The sequence below is a fragment of the Lepidochelys kempii genome, chromosome 1, assembly GCF_965140265.1.
Source record: "Lepidochelys kempii isolate rLepKem1 chromosome 1, rLepKem1.hap2, whole genome shotgun sequence".
NCBI lineage: Eukaryota > Metazoa > Chordata > Testudines > Cheloniidae > Lepidochelys > Lepidochelys kempii.
The window spans coordinates 328,090,268-328,112,201 of NC_133256.1; the positions used below are offsets into that span (position 1 = coordinate 328,090,268).

At 40.1% G+C, this 21,934-nt stretch overlaps 1 protein-coding gene across 20 annotated transcripts in view; it reads right to left on the reverse strand.

Annotated features, from left to right (window-relative positions):
* Positions 1–21,934, reverse strand: part of MAGI2 (membrane associated guanylate kinase, WW and PDZ domain containing 2) — a 1,187,450-nt gene that overhangs the window by 136,499 nt on the left and 1,029,017 nt on the right. For all 20 annotated transcript variants that reach the window (XM_073328600.1, XM_073328602.1, XM_073328598.1 and 17 more), the window contains one exon: positions 4,073–4,104. In XM_073328600.1, the coding sequence (XP_073184701.1) occupies positions 4,073–4,104 (32 nt within the window). The remainder of the gene's footprint in view (positions 1–4,072; positions 4,105–21,934) is intronic.

Sequence of the window (21,934 nt, forward strand, 5' to 3'; positions counted from 1 at the left end):
TCACTTTTAAGCACACTATACACTTATGAATTCTGAAAACATTGAAACGTTTTTTTTAAATTTTTTAAATTTCCTGCCTCCTACAACATTTACTCCTAAAAGAGCTTGTGTAATACACTTCAATCCCGACTATACTTGTCACTTATGTTATTTAGATCAATGGACAAACTCATGTCACAACATAGTGTGATTCAGGCCAGCACATTGCATCCAACTTTTATCACAATACATTGAAATCATCACAAATTGAAACAATCTGATGGAGCAACATCAAATCTTCACCTCACTCCTAATGATGTTTCACAGACTCCAGAGGTTATTTCAGGAGCTGTTCAATGTGCCATGATCTAGCCTCACAGGTCATCAGATGAACCATCACAATAATGAAAAACAGAACAGATGACCAACCTATCAATGCTTGAAAGTATATTAAAATTATTATTATTATTATTTGCATTGCAATCATAGAATCATAGAATATCAGGGTTGGAAGGGGCCGCAGGAGGTCATCTAGTCCAACGCCCTGCTCAAAGCAGGACCAATCCCCAACTAAATCATCCCAGCCAGGGCTTTGTCAAGCCTGACCTTAAAAATATCTAAGGAAGGAGATTCCACCACCTCCCTAGGTAACCCATTCCAGTGTTTCACCACCCTCCTAGTGAAAAAGTTTTTCCTAATATCCAACCTAAACCTCCCCCACTGCAACTTGAGACCATTACTCCTTGTTCTGTCATCAGCTACCACTGAGAACAGTCTAGATCCTCTTTGGAACCCCTTTCAGGTAGTTGAAAGCAGCTATCAAATCCCCCCTCATTCTTCTCTTCCGCAGACTAAACAATCCCAGTTCCCTCAGCCTCTCCTCAGAAATCATGTGTTCCAGTCCCCTAATCATTTTTGTTGCCCTCCGCTGGACTCTTTCCAATTTTTCCACATCCTTCTTGTAGTGTGGGGCCCAAAACTGGACACAGTACTCCAGATGAGGCCTCACCAATGTTGAATAGAGGGGAACGATCATGTCCCTCGATCTGCTGGCAATGCTCCTACCTATACATCCCAAAATGCCATTGGCCTTCTTGGCAACAAGGGCACACTGTTGACTCATATCCAACTTCTCGTCCACTGTAACCCTAGGTCCTTTTCTGCAGAACTGCTGCCGAGCCATTCAGTCCCTAGTCTGTAGCGGTGCATGGGATTCTTCTGTCCTAAGTGCAGGACTCTGCACTTGTCCTTGTTGAACCTCATCAGATTTCTTTTGGACCAATCCTCTAATTTGTCTAGGTCCCTCTGTATCCTATCCCTACCCTCCAGCGTATCTACCTCTCCTCCCAGTTTAGTGTCATCTGCAAACTTGCTGAGGGTGCAATCCACACCATCCTCCAGATCATTTATGAAGATATTGAACAAAACCGGCCTCAGGACCGACCCTTGGGGCACTCCACTTGATACCGGCTGCCAACTAGACATGGAGCCATTGATCACTACCCGTTGACAATCTAGCCAACTTTCTATCCACCTTATAGTCCATTCATCCAGCCCATACTTCTTTAACTTGCTGGCAAGAATACTGTGGGAGACTGTGTCAAAAGGTTTGCTAAAGTCAAGGAACAATATGTCCACCGCTTTCCCCTCATCCACAGAGCCAGTTATCTCGTCATAGAAGGCAATTAGATTAGTCAGGCATGACTTGCCCTTAGTGAATCCATGCTGACTGTTCCTGATCACTTTCCTCTCCTCTAAGTGCTTCAGAATTGATTCTTTGAGGACCTGCTCCATGATTTTTCCAGGGACTGAGGTGAGGCCAACTGGCCTGTAGTTCCCAGGATCCTCCTTCTTCCCTTTTTTAAAGATGGGCACTACATTAGCCTTTTTCCAGTCATCCAGGACTTCCCCGGATCACCATGAGTTTTCAAAGATAATGGCCAATGGCTCTGCAATCACATCCGCCAACTCCTTTAGCACTCTCGGATGCAGCGCATCTGGCCCCATGGACTTGTGCTCATCCAGCTTTTCTAAATAGTCCCGAACCACAGTTCTTTCTCCACAGAGGGCTGGTCACCTCCTCCCCATGCTGTGCTGCCCAGTGCAGTAGTCTGGGAGCTGACCTTGTTCATGAAGACAGAGGCAAAAAAAGCACTGAGTACATTAGCTTTTTCCACATCCTCTGTCACTAGGTTGCCTCCCTCATTCAGTAAGGGGCCCACACTTCCTTTAACTTTCTTCTTGTTGCTAACATACCTGAAGAAACCCTTCTTGTTACTCTTAACATCTCTTGCTAGCTGCAACTCCAGGTGTGATTTGGCCTTCCTGATTTCACTCCTGCATGCCCAAGCAATATTTTTATACTCTTCCCTGATCATTTGTCTAATCTTCCACTTCTTGTAAGCTTCTTTTTTGTATTCAAGATCAGCAAGGATTTCACTGTTAAGCCAAGCTGGTCACCTGCCATATTTACTATTCTTTCTACACATTGGGATGGTTTGTCCCTGTAACCTCAATAAGGATTCTTTAAAATACAGCCAGCAATACAGCAATAGCACTTAGAGGCCCCAAACCAGGGATCAAGGGCCCAGTTTGCTGTGCAATATATACACATTGTGACAAAGTTCCTCCTCTGCCCTGGTGGGTCCTGCGCTTATTGGAGGATTTGCTCTCCTCAGAGATTCATGGCAGCCCTCAGTTTGGCCTCTTTCATGGCTCATATCTGCCGTTCACTCAGTTAGCCTCATCACTGGCCAGCATGGGGAAAAGAAAGAACAATCCCCGCAGTCTCTGCTGATCCACCTAGTGGATCGGGGAACAGGTCAGAGACCTTCCCCTCTGGTGGAATCCACAGTCCAGATCAACTCCTCTGGTATCAAGTAGGGAGTTGGAGGGATGGGGGGAACCCGGGACCAGCCTCTACTCCGGGCTCCAGCCCAGGGTCCTATAGATTGCAACTATCTACAGTGGCTCCTGGAACAGCTGCGTGACAGCTACCACTCCCTGGGCTACTTCCCTATGGCCTCCTCCCAACACTTTCTTTATTCTCACCACAGGACCTTCCTCCTGATGCCAGATAGCGTTTGTACTCCTCAGTCCTCCAGCAGCATGTCCTCTCACTCTCAGCTCCTTGCGTGCACCTCACTAACTGGATGTGAGAGCCTTTTTAAACCAGGTGTCCTGATTAGCCTTAATTAATTCTAGCAGCTTCCCAATAGGCTACAGGTGTCCTAATTAGCCTGCCTGCCTTAATTAGTTCTAGAAAGTTCCTGAGCGTTCTGGAATAGTCCCTGTTATTTTACCCAGGAAAAAGGGACCTGCGTAACCTGGAACTAATGTATCTACCTTCGACCACTCTTTTGTAGCCATCTGGCCTGACCCTGTCACAACACACAGTGAGAGACAGTCACTGCCCTGAAGAGTTTACAGTCTACATAGACAAGCTAGACTGACAACAGAAATAGGCAAAAATAGTGGTTTAAAATATTTTGATATTGGGAATGCTGACACAGCTATAACAAAATGATATAGTAGGAAAACTGGGGATCAATATAATAAATACAATGTTTGTTTGCAATCTTTTTTCATAGTTTCACAGTAATCTCATTACATAAATGCTGGCATTGGAAGACAAATTCACTCTCGCACATATTCTCAAAACAGTAATTAGAAGGATGAATTTTTATTGCCTATATGATGCCTTAAGTAACCTCATATGTTATAATCCTAATAATTAGTATCACTCATATACAAATTCATAAGAGTCTGCTTTTCTTAAAAGTGTGTGTGTGTGTGTGTGTGGGGGGGGAAACAGATGCAGATCTGTTAATGAAATGTGTTTGGTACTGACATTTTCATTTGAAAGAATTCATTTAAAAATAAAAATAGAATATGGTATACAATGAGGGGTTAAATTTTGTGATCTATTAGTTATTTATTTATTTTACAGGGCATTAAAGTCAACCATATAGTGGAGAAATGTAAATGTAATGTTATTTATGGCATACAAGTCGATAAAATCCTGAATAAATTTGCTTTATAATGATAGTAATCATATGAATTCAAACAAGTGTAATTTTCAAAGAGAACTTACAGGCTTTGGAGTTTTCCATGGAGAAAAGAAACCTGAAATAAAGAAAAAAAATATTAGTGAATCTTTCTGTCATATCACTTTACTATGAAATATATAATGGTACAGGCACTGTGGGGTCTATTCTTTCCTTTTGATGCAGGCCTATAATTTATAGTAGCATTCATGAGGATTATATACACATGGTGAGGGGAGATGCATCCTGAAGGATCTAATTTCTCTCTAAATAAAAGCAAGTGAAGTCTACAGGAGTCTAGCCATTGTCTTCAAAGGTAGCAGGCTCAAATGGATAAAACTCCTATCCAGTGCCCACTCCAGGAAATGGAAAGACTCCTAATGGCTTCAGTCAGCGTCAGATAAAGCTCCAAATCATCTATTTCAAAGAACCAAACATAGTAAAGTAGCTATTCAAAATTTTTGTTAAAATAAAGCCTAATAAGGAAAGACTGATTTCAATTTGCAAGTATAAAGAAACACTGAAGAAAAAGTACTATTTAATCAATATGGCTCACAAAAATACAACTCCACAAGTTAATGATTGTTCTTTTGTTTTATTTTGTTCCTCCCCCTACAGAAATAAAAGCTGCTGGTCAGATACTACTGCTTCTCTTAACCAAATTATTTATTTTCCTGGTTATTGGTGTGTGACAACTTAATGAGTCATTATGACTTCTGCTTACCAGTATGTAAAATCTGACATGTCCTTGTCATAAAACTAGATCACCTAAAATGTATGTTGAAAACATGGATAGTTGCTTTGTATGCAGCACCATGTGCAAAAGAATTTTAGTTACAAAATGAATAAATAAATCAGGTAAAAAAACAGAATTTAAAAGAATAGATGGACAAATTTTCAAAAGGGTAACCTTCCTTTTGCAGGCTCAATTTTCATCCAAAAAAATTGTAAGTGTAATTTGCTTGTGGTTGTAAATCTGAGTACGTATATCTCTAACTCCATGCTTACAAGCTAAAATCAGGTAGTCAGAGGCACAATTCATTTTGTGGGGGGAAAAATACAGGCTCAAACTGAGGTCACTCAAAGAGAGACTGGGCCTCTGCCCTTCAGAAAATGTTCTCCAAATAATGAATTATGATGATAGCAGTACCTTAACTATTTTTCTCTCTAAAGAGCACCAAGGAAACAGCTAAACTAAATTAAAATAATAGACCCTCAGGGAAACGTATCCATAAACAAAATACAATAGGAGTTACATCTGAACATGATAGTCAAGGCCCCTAGGATTCTGTGGTCATTGGCTCATTTCAACTGCCCATAGATATGATAAAATTTGGAGCAAAGAAATTCTTGAATTTGTGGCAGAAAGCCATTGACTGTATGGTAACAGTTATTTGTAAAGTAAGATTCCAAAAAGATGGGGTGTGTGTGTGTGTCATGTTTACTGTTTGTCTATAGCTTTCATATAAAAGATGCTGAGTTTACAAATGAAAACGTTTCCCCCCCACCCTGTAAACTGAAGCTGAGGTACAAAAGACAAATTGTATAGTTCTGGTTCCCACATCAGCTCCAGTATTAAAGAAGCTGTAACTGAAGTTTAGCTAGCAATTCTTTAGATGATGTGCATGCCAGAACAAAATCCAGCTCACTCTTTCTTGCTTGTTGCTGCTCTGCATGACAGACAGGAGCCAAAGGTAGTAAACACCTATTTTCATCAGAAAGCTAAGATGAGACTTGGAATACACAAGAAGATCTGTTGAGCAAGATGTGCCAGGTATCTTATACCTAGTTACTGGTGATTGGATGTTCTGGAAATATCTAGAAAGGTAACATTCTACCATCATTTGCACTAGTGCAATACCCATGAATTGTCTTCAATGAAAATTACAGCTATTCAAAAAAGGGCAAAACTCACCCCATAGAAATTTACTGTCCATAGTCAATTTTCTGACCAAAAGTGCATTTTAGCTGCCCTGCCTCAAGTAAACATATAATAAAAATACATACAAGTATTTATTGACAAAAATAAATGACAAATACAACAAACAGAGGTGTTTTTTAAAAAAAATCACACATTCAATCAAAACTAAAAACATTTGCACTTAAACTCAGTATGGAGACTTGTTGCATAGACTGCAACATACAAATCATAGAATCATAGAATATCAGGGTTGGAAGGCACCTCAGGAGGTCATCTAGTCCAACCCCCTGCTCAAAGCAGGACCAATCCCCAATTAAATCATCCCAGCCAGGGCTTTGTCAAGCCGGACCTTAAAAACCTCAAAGGAAGGAGATTCCACCACCTCCCTAGGTAACCCATTCCACCGCTTAGTGAAAAAGTTTTTCCTAATATCCAACCTAAACCTCCTTGTTCTGTCATCTGCTACCACTGAGAACAGTCTAGATCCATCCTCTTTGGAACCCCCTTTTATGTAGTTGAAAGCAGCTATCAAATCCCCCCTCATTCTTCTCTTCTGCAGACTAAACAATCCCAGCTCCCTCAGCCTCTCCTCATAAGTCATGTGTTCCAGTCCCCTAATCATTTTTGTTGCCCTCCGCTGGACTCTTTCCAATTTTGCCACATCCTTCTTGTAGTTTGGGGCCCAAACTGGACACAGTACTCCAGATGAGGCCTCACCAATGTTGAATAGAGAGGAACGATCACGTCCCTCGATCTGCTGGCAATGCCCCTACTTATACAGCCCAAAATGCCGTTAGCCTTCACAAATGCCAAGGTCCTCATTCAAAACCAATAAAAGGAAATACTTATTCACGCAACACCTAATTAAGTGATGGAATGCATTGCCATAGGATGTCACTGAGGCAAAAAACCTAGCAAGAGTCAAAAAGTGACTGGGCATTTATATAGATAATAAGCAGTGTATTAGCATTAACTGTTATAAGACGTTGGATGAGATATTAAACCTCATGCTTAGCAGTGTAAACCAATCTCTAACTATTGAGAATTAGGAGACCTAATGTGGGGGGCAGATCATCCCACATATCCTAATCAGATTTTTCTTGTACCTTCTTCTGAAGCATCTGGTGCAGGCCACTGTTGGAGACAGGACACTTGACTAGGTGGACCCTGAGTCTGGTCCAGGATTGAAAGTCCCACATTCCTCTTTTCCACGTACCTTTTGGCAATTCTAATTTTTCCCTTGTCTTAAACAAAACAAACATAAAAGATGCCTTTTATGTGTTGTCTCTTTGTTGACACCTGTGGATGCTAAATGTGGACTGAGCATCAGCAGAATTTGTAACTGGTGTTTAAATACACATGAGCAATGCTGCAAGTTCAAATATGTGGCCACTTGCAGATTTTTGAATGGCCTGCATAACTGATTATAGAATATGTATGAAAAGCTTCATAGAGTGGTATAAAAAATGTAATGACTCATGGTCCAGTCTGTATGATACAGTTTCACTGCTGTGTTTCTGTAGAATTTTAGGACCCTACCCTGACATGTGTGCAGCCATTATGTGCCACAAAGCCAGTAGAGTCTGATACAGCTAGCAAATCCAGGCCCAGGAATCTCACCTCAATATAAAGTGGATCCTGTGGTGGCACAGAATCAGCATAGCAGCTCTAGCAACATAGCTTCCCTGGTGCTGGAACAGGCGGTGTGGCCATAGCTCTTTACAATCCACAGATCTTTGGCTGTTGTCTTGATCCCTTGGGACCATTGGTAGCTGACCTTTGCTTTTGTGCTCATGAAATATATCTGAGGATCTGACCCATAGATTACTTTTTTAAGCGTGCTCTGCAGAAGAATTACCTGCAAATTGTATGAGTTTGCCACATGAGTTTACCTGATGGCACAGGACACGTCACATTAATCTGAAGGAATACTGCTGTACACAATGTATAATATTCTACATACTCAGCAGCGCTGGACTCCAGCAGCCAGAACTATTGTTGGGGGCGGAGGGACCTGTGTACTCTCATTTAGCTTGATCTCCCATCATAGTACTACACTCCTTCTTGAATTACCTGTGCTGTTTCATTTAATGTTGTGAACTTTCATCACAAGAGATAGTGGGACCCTTCCTTGAACAAGCAGAGTTCAGCCCTGGCAGACTCTGGCTAAGTCCAACAATGATTTAGAGACAGGAATGAAACTTTTCTCAGATCAAAGTTTCTTGCAGCCTTCAGGAGCTGCAGTCTGGTTTGACCTTCTAACAAGCTTATGTCTAACTAGACGCCAATTTTGGGTGAGACTTCATAAAACTAGTGTGCAGCCTCTCCCACCTAAGGTGGGAAAACCATTGACAACTGGGAATATAAGTGCTTTTGGAAGATGAGACTATAAAAGCCAACGGAAAAGTCAGGCCTGTCTGAAAAAAGCAAAACATTTGGGTAGGCCTGTGTGTTCTCATTGGTGGCTTCTCCTTCTCCACACTCACTCACTGACTTGATTATCTTTCTACTGACCTGACATCTAGGGGAAGGATGGCTTGATAACTATTCCCAGTAGTAACAAGCTCCCAGTGCAAGATTATGGATTCATTTCCAGAAGAGTCCCATTTCTCTTGCATTCAATTATTGACACTTTTGTTTAAAGCAGTCCCAAAACCTGAATTACAATTGTCATGATGGAGACCAGGATCAGATACCTCTGATAAAAAACAGCCAGAACTACTAGATCACAAACTAATTGGCAGGAAAATCAAATAACATGTTCACCAAGCACAGTGGTTATGATATTCTAAGCACAGGGAAATAAATGTGCTATCTTTTGCCATTCAGTGGTAACTTTGGGAAAATGATGATATTTTAAAACAGTGATCAACGTAAGTTGTGTTAAACTATTAACAACTGACATTCAAAACCAATGTAAAGTTCTCTCCTTTTTGGTTTTAACTAGACAAGCCACAATATATTAATAAATAAGATGAGTGATTTTAGAAGGTGTGCAAAAAATGCTTTAAAAAATTCAGAGAGAATTATCTCATAATGCATTGACAAAAAGTTGGAATTTTACAGATTTTTGACAGGTCTCCTTTACTGTCTCCCACTATCCCCTTCACAATAGGCCTTCTCGAAACATGTCTAAAAATCAGATCTGAACCACTTCTGAGATTTAACTGCAATAGAGAATCCCAATAATACAACAGGAACTTGAGACTAAAAATCTATCTGGGAAACTGTACATCTTTATGGATATTTTTTCTTTTCGGAGACAAAGGCAAATTCCAGCTTCAGTCTCTTATGCTTCTCCTTTTTTGATGGAGATATCCTATAACAAAAAACAAATCATGTTACATTCATTTTTATTTTACTGTGTTGTTTAATGTACATTTTAATTAGGTCATTCATAAGAAAATTTGCTTACGGATTGTACGTTTTACACATTGGTCTGTAATGACTGAGAACAATTTAATTTCTTAGAAGCAATCTCACCAGTAGGCTTCGCAGTGTTTGCAAGATTGCATCCTATTTCAGTGAAGGTCCTCTCACATTGTAGATAATCCCAGTAATATGCTGCTGGCCATGTAACTTGCTGCCAGTTCTGCCATGAAATTGGACATCAACTTTGTTGGTTATGGATATGGTTATGAGTATGATGCTATGGTCCCCATTCGGGTTCCTTTCTGTCTCCATTATGCTTTTTTAAACACGAGAGAAAACAATTTCTAAAAAAACCTTTATTTATTCCTCAGAAAGTCTAAGCAACTACTGTGGAAGTTGTCAAGGAGCAAGGTCTTTTGGACACCGATGTGGCTTTCATTGGTCTTTGTGAAAGACCTATTCATATAATTAAACTGGAGGACATAAATAGTTAATAAATTTCCACAATTGACTGGGTAACAGTAGGCTGAAGGAAAGAACTTTAATGTCTCAAAGACAAGACCCTCTCAAATAAAGCAGGGAATGTTTAAGTTACATCATCTTCATTCCACAGCACTCGACGCATTGATGATAATAGCATTGTTTTTGTCCATTAGCTTGTGCTGGGCTTCTTGCCTTTTTTGTCATATAAAAGCCTCCCTGCATATGGCTTCCTGTGCCAATCTGTCTCAAGCACTGCACAGACCTTTTCACATGAATGTTTGGAAGCAGATGAACAGATGGTTGATCAGCACTTTCCAGAGTATCAGTTGACTCCATGTACATCTCTTCAAAGTTCATGTGTTGTTAGTTCACTTAACTCAAACTAAAGTTTTTCTTTCCAGAAAAGTCACCATTTTTATTTACTTTTGCATTTGATTTTTTGACATTTCCCTCCCTAATTGAAAATATGGATACTTCAGATATTTGGTAATTGACTATTCTGGGCCTGATTTTCAGAGGGCTGAGTACTTATAGCTCCCACTGACTTCAAGTGGAGTCATGGGTGTTTAGCTTCTCTTAAAATCAGGCTCTTCATACACTTGAATTAGCAGCATGCGGGGAACAGTTTCCTACCATGCACATACAACTGGACTCCAAATTCTATGCAATTATCTTTTGTTGATTTGTACTAGGCAACTATGGATTGGATGCACAGATTTTAATCTATTGTTGTTTTATACAAAGGGTAGCAAAAATGTCCTTCAGCTAAAGTTACAAAAATATTGCAGAGAGAGAGAGAGAGAGAGAGAGAGAGAGAAAGTATTGCATCATATAAAAAGAATAAACATTAACTCAATTAACCTTCAAATAGCTTTTCCTTTCAGAAAAACAAAAACCCAGCAAGGAGAATAACCAAATTTGATTAATTCATATACTGTAATAAATAAATGTTTAAATGGAGACAAAGAAAGTAGATAGAAGTAACTATCTGAACATAAAATTATGAGAGGGAGTTTGAAATTACCAAGAGATGTTTAAAATGTAAGATGATTGTACTGAATGGTACTCACTAGTACAGTTTCTACAATTCTAACAAAATATATTATTATACATGGAAAATGACAAAATTCAAAGGCCCTTCCCTTCCAAACAGCTTTAAAGAATAATCAAAATCTCATACTAGCAACAACAATAAAGTTATTTACCTGGGAATTAAGAGTAGCTGGAAGAAGACTGGTAGCTCTTCAAGCCTAGCTAGGTAGTCCTGTAATCCAGTCTTCCTTTAGAATGATGGTGCTATGCCATGGAGGATCCCTTTTGGTAGGAATGCAAAGGCAATCTGGAATGTCTTTGCTTGTTGACCATGAGTGTCTTTGGTGAGGATATCACCTGAGATGGTGGGTTGAAGTCAATGAAGCTCACATGTGGGATGATTTGAATGGGGAATTATGTTTGACTGGGCCCAATGTGTTCTGACTAGAGATAGCTCCACTTGCAGTATGCCAGATGTCAGAGGCACAGTGAGTAGTAGGTGTGATGCACTTTTGCCTGATGGAATACCAAGACTGTGGCTCATTGCAGTGCACCAATTATATCATATGCAGGGTCAGATTAATAACAAAGATTTTCCCCCTCTTTTTTCAAAAAACTCTGTCAACATACACCAAAGTTACTAATTACAGTATTCCCAGCAAGTGACTTGCAGCAATACAAACATGATCAATAGCTGCTTCTCCTGGTGGTCTTGTGGTGGTCTTTGTCTCATGCTTCATTACTGGTCCATTGTTCATCAGTGTCAGCAGTGTTCAGAGAATGCTATGGAAATAGCACTCTGGTCAGATTCTCCCCTGCTTTTTGCCTGTAAAGCCATTCACACCTGTGTAAAGTAAGTGTGAAACACAACTATGTACTTTTACATCCACATTGCACTCACTTCATGTAGGTGTAAATGAATGAGCAAGGTAGAAAATCAGTCAGGTCTTTAGCTCCAATAGTAAGGGAGAATTTCCTGTTGCTCACCTCTCCCATGACTGATTCAGGAGTGGCCTGAGCTCTGACTTAAGTCCCATCCAGTATTTCTTGGTTTCAAGTTTGATGGCTCCTAAATAATTAGAGTGGAGTGCAAAGCTGTTAAAATGGAGGATTCTCAGAGATGATTTGGAGGCTGAGGAATAACTTGGTAAATTTAGCATCTGATTCTCCCCCCCAGGGAAGCTTTACCATTGTTCTAAATGAGTGCACGATTGAGCCTTAAATCAGTGATCATTTTCTTAGCATAGGAGTATCGTTTGTGCAATTCCTGAAGTCCTGTTGACCAACTGTTTTCAGGCAACATTTTTATCAATAATTTCCAGGCACTGAAAATATTTAAAGATAAAGGAGGAGCTGTTCAGAGACATAAATAGCATTAATGTGCCACACTCCCATTGATTTTCAGTGTAAGTTAGGTGCCTCTGAAAATCTCCAAATGCAAGCAAGAATCTGTAGTTACAGCCATTCTCATTTACAAGGTCTCACTTTCGCTGAAGGCAGTCTGATTGGCTTATGTTTGCCAGCAAGAATTCAGCCATTGGTAATTAGGTCAGAAGCTGGCATGGTAATGAGTTCATTGACATTCAAATGAACACACTACCATTCATTTTATTTGGATCTCATTGTTTTGTGAACTGCTTATCAATGAGTGGTTTAAAGGAGTTTATGAAATTTGTTAAAAATAATCACTAAAGACCAGCTCCCTCTGAATATGAAGCAGTGTATTTTCTAAGCAAATATGGTGTAGTACAAATTAGAATGAGCATTCAATAGCATTTAGTATGACAGTGTCTTATGATTCAATGGAGCAGAAACTGAGAAAAAAAATTAAAAATATTCCCTACTGCGAAACAAATATATTTTTTGTGCTAAAAGTCAACAGCTGCTTACCAAGTCACCAGGAATGGATTAGTGGCCCTCTGCACAGCACTGATGTTATAGAACAATTTTTGGTTCATTTTTGACTGAGTATTGTTCTCTTCTTCTCTTTTCTCAGATGAAAATTAAAGAAAATATTCAGCAAAATGTTTGTTATGCAGATGCAAATTTCTCTCCAGATTGTAGAAGTAGCCAGGTAGGTATATTTTTAGTGAGACATGTTGCTCACAAATTTAAAACGACATAAAGAAATAGGACTTAGGCTTTTGTCTTTGATTATAGAAGATAACAATGCAGATATATAGGGTCAAATCCTGAGGTCCTTACTCAGTTTTAATTTAGGGTCTAATTCTGCAATTACTACAGGGTTTAGTTTCATCTTCTCAACTGCTTACGCCTTATGTTAGTAAGCACTATGCCAAGTAGTAATAATTTGCAGGCCCTTATTCATGAAAAGCTCAGGCCTCAGAATTTGGCCCATGCATTGTAAACTCTATTGTCCTTTAAAAAAGGTCAGAAGTCTTTTTCTGGGCATGATAGAAGAAAACAGTCCAAATTTATGCTGTTGCAGAAAGAAATTTATCCAGCAGAATTCCTTGCTGCTTTGTTCCCTTCTGTTATCAAAAGAGAAGTTAATGCTGCAACATCTCTGTTGCTATTGCTGGTTCACATGCTCAGGCAAAGGATTACTCTCTGGATCTTTGGCATCTGGGGCCATGCAATCTTTTAATCCTAACATCCCAAGAGATAGAAATGGAAAGGATGGCGTTTCTTGGACTGATCTTATATGATTCTCTGAGGCAACAAACTCCCCCAAGAGATCTTGCAAAACACCTCAAGCAACCAGCCAATCAATCAACACCACATTCTTTGCATTGAACAAAAAAATACACTTAACCAATGAAAACAGAGAAATAAATGAGAAGGCACCAGCCATTTCTTACTTATGGTTAGTGTGTAGGGAAAGAAGGGAAACAAAAATATTCCAATGTTGTAAAAATATTTCACTATTATTGGCGATGGTATTACAGGTGCGCTTTTGTACAAGGCACTATATAAACAGATAGTCCCTGCCCCAAAGAGTTTACTTGCAGTGTAGACAAGGCCTAAGAGAGACCCACTCCATAGTCCAGTGGTTAAGACTATGGGTTCAAGTCACTCCTCTGAATTAGGCAGAGTGGGGCTCTGAGACCTGCTCTTCCACATCCCATGTGAGTGACCTAACCAATAGGCTCTAAGGCATACGGGGGTGCTGCTGCATCCTCGTTGACTTTCCTACTAGCTAGCTTAGGCAGCTCCAAACTCAGGATGTTGGCTTTTGTGAATCCCATTCTTCAACACCTAACTTTCCTCATGCATTGTATAGGGAGCCTGAGTGCTGACTTTGGGGCTGTGACTTCTACTAGGCAGCAAGCCTCCTAAAGCTACACATTGCAATGCTGAACCCAAGTCCCATTTGTGGATCTAGCCTCAGTCTCCTCAGGCCCAGTTCACTGACTTAACGAGCTGGCAATGCTGCCACTTTAGAATGCCCATGAACTTTACCACTTTAAGGAAGAGCTTTATGTATCTGCTGTGGAAGTGTCTGACTCTTTTGATTAGACCTGCTAATGGCTGATTTTACTTGTAAAGCCAACTCTTCAGAAATGCTGTACTCTGTTTTCAGCTTTGTCCAATGCTCAGAAACTGTGCATGACTATGTTTGTGTGCCTGTTCTTTCATGTGTTTAGAATCTAATTCCCCCTCAGCTTCCTCAGTTTCTAAACACATTAGAGAAATCTCACTTTATGTGCTGGGCATGCTGCTTTGACAAATATCAAGGCATATTCCAAATATTTTATATTTAAAATAAGGCCCAGATAGGGCATAAACTGTTCGTACATGGGGCCCTAAAATTCTTCCACATCTTCCACACAAACCCACGTCTTATGAAACTGTGGGGAAAAACAACAGTGATCTGTTCACTCATTTGCCCTCGTTTGTGAGCTCTACACTGAAGACGCAGGTGGGGATGAGTGCAAAGGGAGAGTCATAGTGTGCAGGGCTAGGTAGTGACATGTAAGTCCCAGCCCATCCTCCTCTCACTACCTCAATTACACACACACACAACTTGTGTCCCTCCTACCTGCCAAAATCGCTCTCCAGTCACCTCTCTCCAGTCTGCCCAAACATCCCCGTTCCCTCCCAAGTCAAGCCTCTAGTCATATGCCATCCCCATGCTTTTATGTTCCTGGTTCTGATTTTAAACAATCAGCTCATCATAGTAATATAAATAAATAAATAAACAACAATAATTAATTTATAGTAAATACAACAATATATTTCCATAGCAAAACACCATTGGTCGTCACTTCATATACCCCTAATTTCAAGATACTCCTTTTCTTCACCTCTTGGAGGGCCAGGATTGCATTTATTTGATACAGTCACCTGTTGACTTTTTGCAGCCCTGTGTTATTATATACCTGTCTCTGTCACAGCCCAATCTTGTCAGGAACTAAGTGCCTACAACTCCTAATGAAGTCAACAGTGGATGAGGGAGCTCAGTCAGCACCTTGCAGGACTGGACCTAAATCATCCATGCTTTTCATAGACACATGGGTATGTGCAGGTTACGTATCTTGCAGGGACATTAGAAATGGCAGCCGCAGCAGGGGTTGTGTGGTGCTAAAAGGAAACAGAGAAATAACAGTGCTTCCTTGTACTATTTGTTCTCCACAAAAAGTGGAGTTTTCAGGGATACCTTTTAGCAGCACAGACTGAATGGTAAACCTTGTGTCCCTGCCAAGATTGCAGTAGCACCATTAGAAAGACATTACAAGGCAACAAAAAAGTTAAATTATACCATTTGAGATGGGATAGCCTGTCAGTTTTACCCAAGTGCTTTATAGTCATCATTGAATTACATTAACTTTAGACTCTTGTGCTCAAGATGCATTAGGCTGTCAACATGTTCTGAATAGTATACGTTTACCTTTAAAAACCTTTTCTGTAACAAAAGGAAGCTTCAGAAGCTCAGTTGTATTATGTTAACTAGACTATTTTAAAGGCATATGGCTTAATGATGAATGCTGACAGCTAAATAAAGGAAGCAGTCATGGCACATGGCTAGGGTGATTAAAGATAGTGTAAGTTATAGCGTACTTATCGGAATCTACAAAAACAGCTTTTGTTCCAAGAAATCCATTCCTTTCCACTCTCCTGCCCCATATACCAACTTGGTGGGACAAACTCAGCCTTGATGCACATTGGCTCAACTTCCACTGACTTCACATGGAGTTGCACCTGATCAGTCCAACTTTGAATTTGGCCCATTGTGTATGGGCATCTGTACATTATAAAAATACAAATTACTCCATTTTAATTTTTCCTGTAAAGAGCGCTAAGTGGTGTGAGCCCATTTCAATATCCTTTAAAATCAGTTGGAGTCTTTCAGTTGATTTCTTTGGGCATTAGATCAAGTCCTTAGTAGGGAAAAGTACTGAAATCAGCTTATTTTCGTATGAAAAGTAATGTACCCTGATCTATTTTGTTTTGTGTTCTCCACTAAAAATACTGATAAGTATCCTTAGATGGCTCCAACCTTGTAAGTGGATATGGACCATTTCATCTCAAGGTTGCCAGTTCAAATCCAGACCAAGGATGACAATGAACAAGATTTACTACTCACTGGTGGCTCTTTGGTGGTCTGTGTGAAATGAGTTGGATGTCTCAGGTCAATTCCTATTAGACAAGCGGCGGCATCATAACCGTCCCTGCCTTTTGAAGACAGCCTCAGGAAAGAGTGCAAGGGTGTGAATGCACATGGGGATTAAAGTCATCTTTTCCTGGAGAGAGGCAGACACTTCTGAACAAATTGATTGGGCAGAGTGAGGATCCTTGCACCAGCAGGGATCACGCTCTATCTGCTCAATGGCTAACCACAAAATGTCAGCCTCCAGGGCTCTCCGTGTAACACTGTTCTCCAGAGCCGAATAATCATTCAGCACAAATACAGCCTATTGCTTTTTAGCAGCAGCACACCACATACTGGTCCCACTTCCTTTTAATCACAAATCAATTGTTAAATAAGAGGGATAATTGCCATGATGAGACAGGGAAGGAGAAGTCTGGAATGAGAGATGAAAGTTAATACAGCAAAGTCCTGATGCAGTTTGCTCCATCTGTTATGAACACAAGCCAAGCACAATCTCTTGCTATTGTTCCTGCTGATCAGACTGATGTGAGTACTAACTGCAGAGGATAAAGGGGTGGAGTGAGGGTAGATGGAGAAACATTTTAACAGCTTTCATTGTAACTTGGTAATTTCATGTTACTAGTTTTTTAAAATATTTTAGTTAAGGAATTAAATATCACACACTGTCTTAAAATAATATAGCAATGATTCTTTGCAAATACACAACAGCTTTCCAGGAATGCTCTCAAAGTACTTTCCAAACATTCAATTTGTTAACCTTTAAAACACCCTTTTGGAGGTGGGTATTATCCCTGCTTTACATATGGATAAAGTGGGAGCTCAATGGCATGAGATTGTTTATTGTTTCTATAACCCAAAATATGTGCATGAAACTTCAAAGACAAATTAAGAGGAGAGGACTGTGAGCCAAGGTGATTATCATCTAGGAGACTCATTTGAAAGATAAGGCCTTAAGCTAGAGAAAGGACAGCAAGGGTGGATAAAGAGAAGAGAGGATAGGAAGGAAAATGGTAATAATAAACATCTTGATACATACATTTTGTTGTGTACGCATTGTGAGTTTTGTTGTTGTTGATGTTCATTTTAAAGTTGCTGATATATAATATTAAATGTATGAGGGAGTGATGTCTGACAAAATCGTGGCCACTGGAAGCCTAATGCAGTGACTTGCCCAAGGTCACTCAGCGAGTTCATAACAAAACTGGGAAGAGAACCCTGAGCTCCCAAGCCCCTGGTTCCCTTGACCTAACTGCTAGATAATCTCCCTGCCTTGGGTTACTAAAATATTTGACATTTTGTCCCTAACAGTCTGCTGGCCCAGAGATGGAACTGTCTGATCCCATGGTCACACAGGACTACAGCTTCTCAGTGTCCGACTTACTTAGTGAGAAGAACACAGTGGAGTTTAGTAAAGGCTTTGCATAGAGCTAGGCTATAATGGTGCAATGATATGAAGTTCACAAGATTTAGTTTAAGACTTCAGGAGGCTGAAAGAAAAATTGGAGAAACAGAAATAGAAATAGATGGATAAGAAGCCAACGTAGCAGAGAACAGTAAATAGTGTAAAGCATGATGAATTGATACTGATGACCTGGTTTAAAAATGTCAGGTAGTTCAGTATTCCTGAAGGCACAGAGACAGGCTATTTACATTAAGGAAAAGGGCTTTGTCCTTAAGGCTAATGAGGGGGGAACAATTTTGGATTTTCTGCTGTTTAGTTTATGTGCCGCTCCTTTGTAATCTTGCATAGTGCTTCAAAAACCTAATGAGCAGAACATTAAAAAAAAGGTGTTAATAAAGGATCCTGACAAGATACCTGAGATGTGATTAGTATTAATGTTAAATGAACATATTATAAGGAAATGAAAGCAAATCAAATTGTGAATGAGTGATTTTTCTGTGACTATGCTCTGTCTCTCAGAGGAATATACTTATAAATGATTTCGAACTGTTGAGATTTAAAAGGCATGCTTAACAAAATGGAAATAACTCCTCAATACTGAGAAAATTGGAAACAGTGCATAAACATGACAAGTTAAACAAAGAATATTATGGTGCTGACAGCCGTGAAGCCTGTTGTGGACCTCACAACTAGCCTAGCTTCTCTGCTTACAAATTACCACTGTGATATAGAGGTATACAGTACCTATCAAAGATTCCCCCCCCCCTTGTTTTTCATTTGTGAATGTTGTGCATAGGAAAGCAGACTTGGACTTAGCCTTTTGGGGTACACCCATGAAACAGTTTCTCTTTGCTCTTTGAAATGTAACCAAATTGTGGACTGTGTGATTGCATCATTAAACATGTGAACTCATAATAAAGAAACATCACTAACTGCAAGTTTATAGGCCAAGTTCTCCAAATAGCCAGTGAAAGGGGCATTCAGCACAAAATGTCTTCATGTTCCCCAAATAATAGGTGGCTGAAGCCTGTATCATAAGATGCCCAGAAAGCCCTCTGAAGTGACAAGGTCAAATCTCTGCTACAAATGAGAGAGAGGTGAGAATTGTACCTTGATCTCCCATAACCCAGATGAGTGACCAGCCACCAACCTAAACGTCTAGCAGAGAAATGTATAATATGATCTAATGGCTGGAAGTTGAAGCTAGGCAAATTCAGGCTGGAAATAAGGTGTAAATTTTTATCAGTGAAAGTAATTAACCATTGGCACAAAGTGTCACAGTGGGTTCTCCATCACTGACAACTTTAAAATCAAAATTGGATGTTCTCAAAGACATACTATAGGAATTATTTTGGGGAAGTTCTATGTCTTGTGCTATACAAGTGGTCAGACTGGAAAATCACAATGGTCCCTTTTGGCTTTAGAATCGCTAAATAAGGGAAGAAGAAACATCACCATCACTTCCTCCAAGAGGTGATCTAGCCAGGGTTGTTCAACAAATTTTTGTCGACTTTTGCAATTCACCAAAATTTTTCAGAATTTTCAATTTCTGTTTAACGTGACCTGAAACTTTTTCCAATTTTTCACAACTGCCAGAGAACTGAAAAAGCAAGGATTCACTCAGCTCTGTAACACAACCACCAAATAACTCTGCTGGTTCTAGCCAACTGTGATTGACGGTAGGAAAATGTTTTCTTATTTTCCCATAATGATTGGGCTTGCAAATAGTGTAGGGCATGTCATCAGGAGTGGCAACACGTAATTTGCATTTTTTGGGAAAAAAGGGTTAATTTAAATTCAGTTATGTGCTCAGCTCTTGCTATTTATCATTTAACTTTGCAATTCAAAAATGTAAACACAAACCCAAAAACTACTTTCAAATCATCTTTAAAGAACTCCATATACGAAAAAAAGAGGCTGGATATTGTACTGCCCTAAGAGCCTAATTCTGAGAGATACTAGAGCATCTAGAATGCCTCCATTTGGATCTAGGGCTATCGTAATATTTGGGTTAGAACAGAAACTACAGCATGCAAGCAGTTTTCATGTGCAAATTGGGTAACCGCATGAGCCAAAAACCACAACTGGCCACAGGCAGGTGCAAGAGCTTGGTAATTGTGTGACCAAAACAGGTGCACAATTGCATGTGAAATTTACCTACGCAAAGTCTTTGAAAATCTACCCTTAAAATCGTTTTGCACTTGATATTTTGACTTAAAGTTACATGTTGCTATGCACAGTGGTCTGATTATTATAGGTACTGAGTACGCACACCTTCATTTGTAGTCAATAGGTGCTCAGGATGAATGCGTAAACATTAGAAAACTTCTGAATTAATAGGGATTCTTTAGTCTTCATAAACCTACTGATTATGGGATTGCTTCTGCTCTTGCTGAAGTAAATCAGGCGCACAGGCAGTTACTTCCAATTCTGTAATTAGATTTACTGGGTTTAACTTGTGAAATCATTGCGATATAGATTTTTATAGTCCACATTCTCCTCCCTATGTACTGTATTACACTCCAAATTACTATTAGTTATTTCTTACTTGTGCTATAGTTTGGCATTTCTATATAATGTAAAATATATTATTTGTAGATTTAAAGGGACAAAAGAGAACCAGTGAAAAAGTGGTTAGAACACAAAGTCATAGAATCATAGAATATCAGGGTTGGAAGGGACCTCAGAAGGTCATCCAGTCCAACCCCCTGTTCAAAGCAGGACCAATCCCCAACTAAATCATCCCAGTCAGGGCTTTGTCAAGCCTGACCTTAAAAACTTCTAAGGAAGGAGATTCCACCACCTCCCTAGGTAACCCATTCCAGTGTTTTACCACCCTCCTAGTGAAAAAGTTTTTCCTAATATCCAACCTAAACCTCCCCCACTGCAACTTGAGACCATTACTCCTTGTTCTGTCATCAGCTACCACCGAGAACAGTCTAGATCCATCCTCTTTGGAACCCCCTTTCAGGTAGTTGAAAGCAGCTATCAAATCCCCCCTCATTCTTCTCTTCTGCAGACTAAACAATCCCAGTTCCCTCAGCCTCTTCTCATAAGTCATGTGTTCCAGTCCCCTAATCATTTTTGTTGCCCTCCGCTGGACTCTTTCCAATTTTTCCACATCCTTCTTGTGGTGTGGGGCCCAAAACTGGACACAGTACTCCAGATGAGGCCTCACCAATGTTGAATAGAGGGGAACGATCATGTCCCTCGATCTGTTGGCAATGCCCCTACCTATACATCCCAAAATGCCATTGGCCTTCTTGGCAACAAGGGCACACTGTTGACTCATATCCAGCTTCTCGTCCACTGTAACCCGTAGGTCCTTTTCTGCGGAACTGCTGCCTAGCCATTCGGTCCCTAGTCTGTAGCGGGTCATGGGATTCTTCCGTCCTAAGTGCAGGACTTTGCACTTGTCCTTGTTGAACCTCATCAGATTTCTTTTGGACCAATCCTCTAATTTGTCTAGGTCCCTCTGTATCCTATCCCTACCCTCTAGCGTATCTACCTCTCCTCCCAGTTTAGTGTCATCTGCAAACTTGCTGAGGGTGCAATCCACACCATCCTCCAGATCATTTATGAAGATATTGAAGAAAACCGGCCCAAGGACCGACCCTTGGGGTACTCCACTTGATACCGGCTGCCAACTAGACATGGAGCCATTGATCACTACCCGTCTGGAAATAAGGAGTCCTGGGTTATATTTGTAACATGTGTGACCTTAAAGTCACATAACCTCTTTGTGTCTTAGCTTCCTAAGCTGCAAAACTGGGATAATGATAAAAGTTGAGATCTTTCAAAGTGCTATGTAATTACAATGCTTCCTGATTACTATTTAAAAGGAGTAACTCTCTCTTTACAAACTAACAAAAATCTCATCTCAGTGTTATTTCTGAGGAAAAGAGATAATCAGTCCTTTTATACACAGTATTCTACAAACAGAGCCTGCAGCTTCTGTGATTCTACAGGTGCAGAATTTGCCATTTGGGGCAGCTGATGAAGAAATCCCTTTTTTGTATGACAGTATAGCTGATTTTGTTGCAATTGGTTGCCTTTGTGACCTTCCTTCCTGCGACTCCCTATCCCACAAGGAGGACAGGTCTAGCTGTTTTCAGTTACCGTGC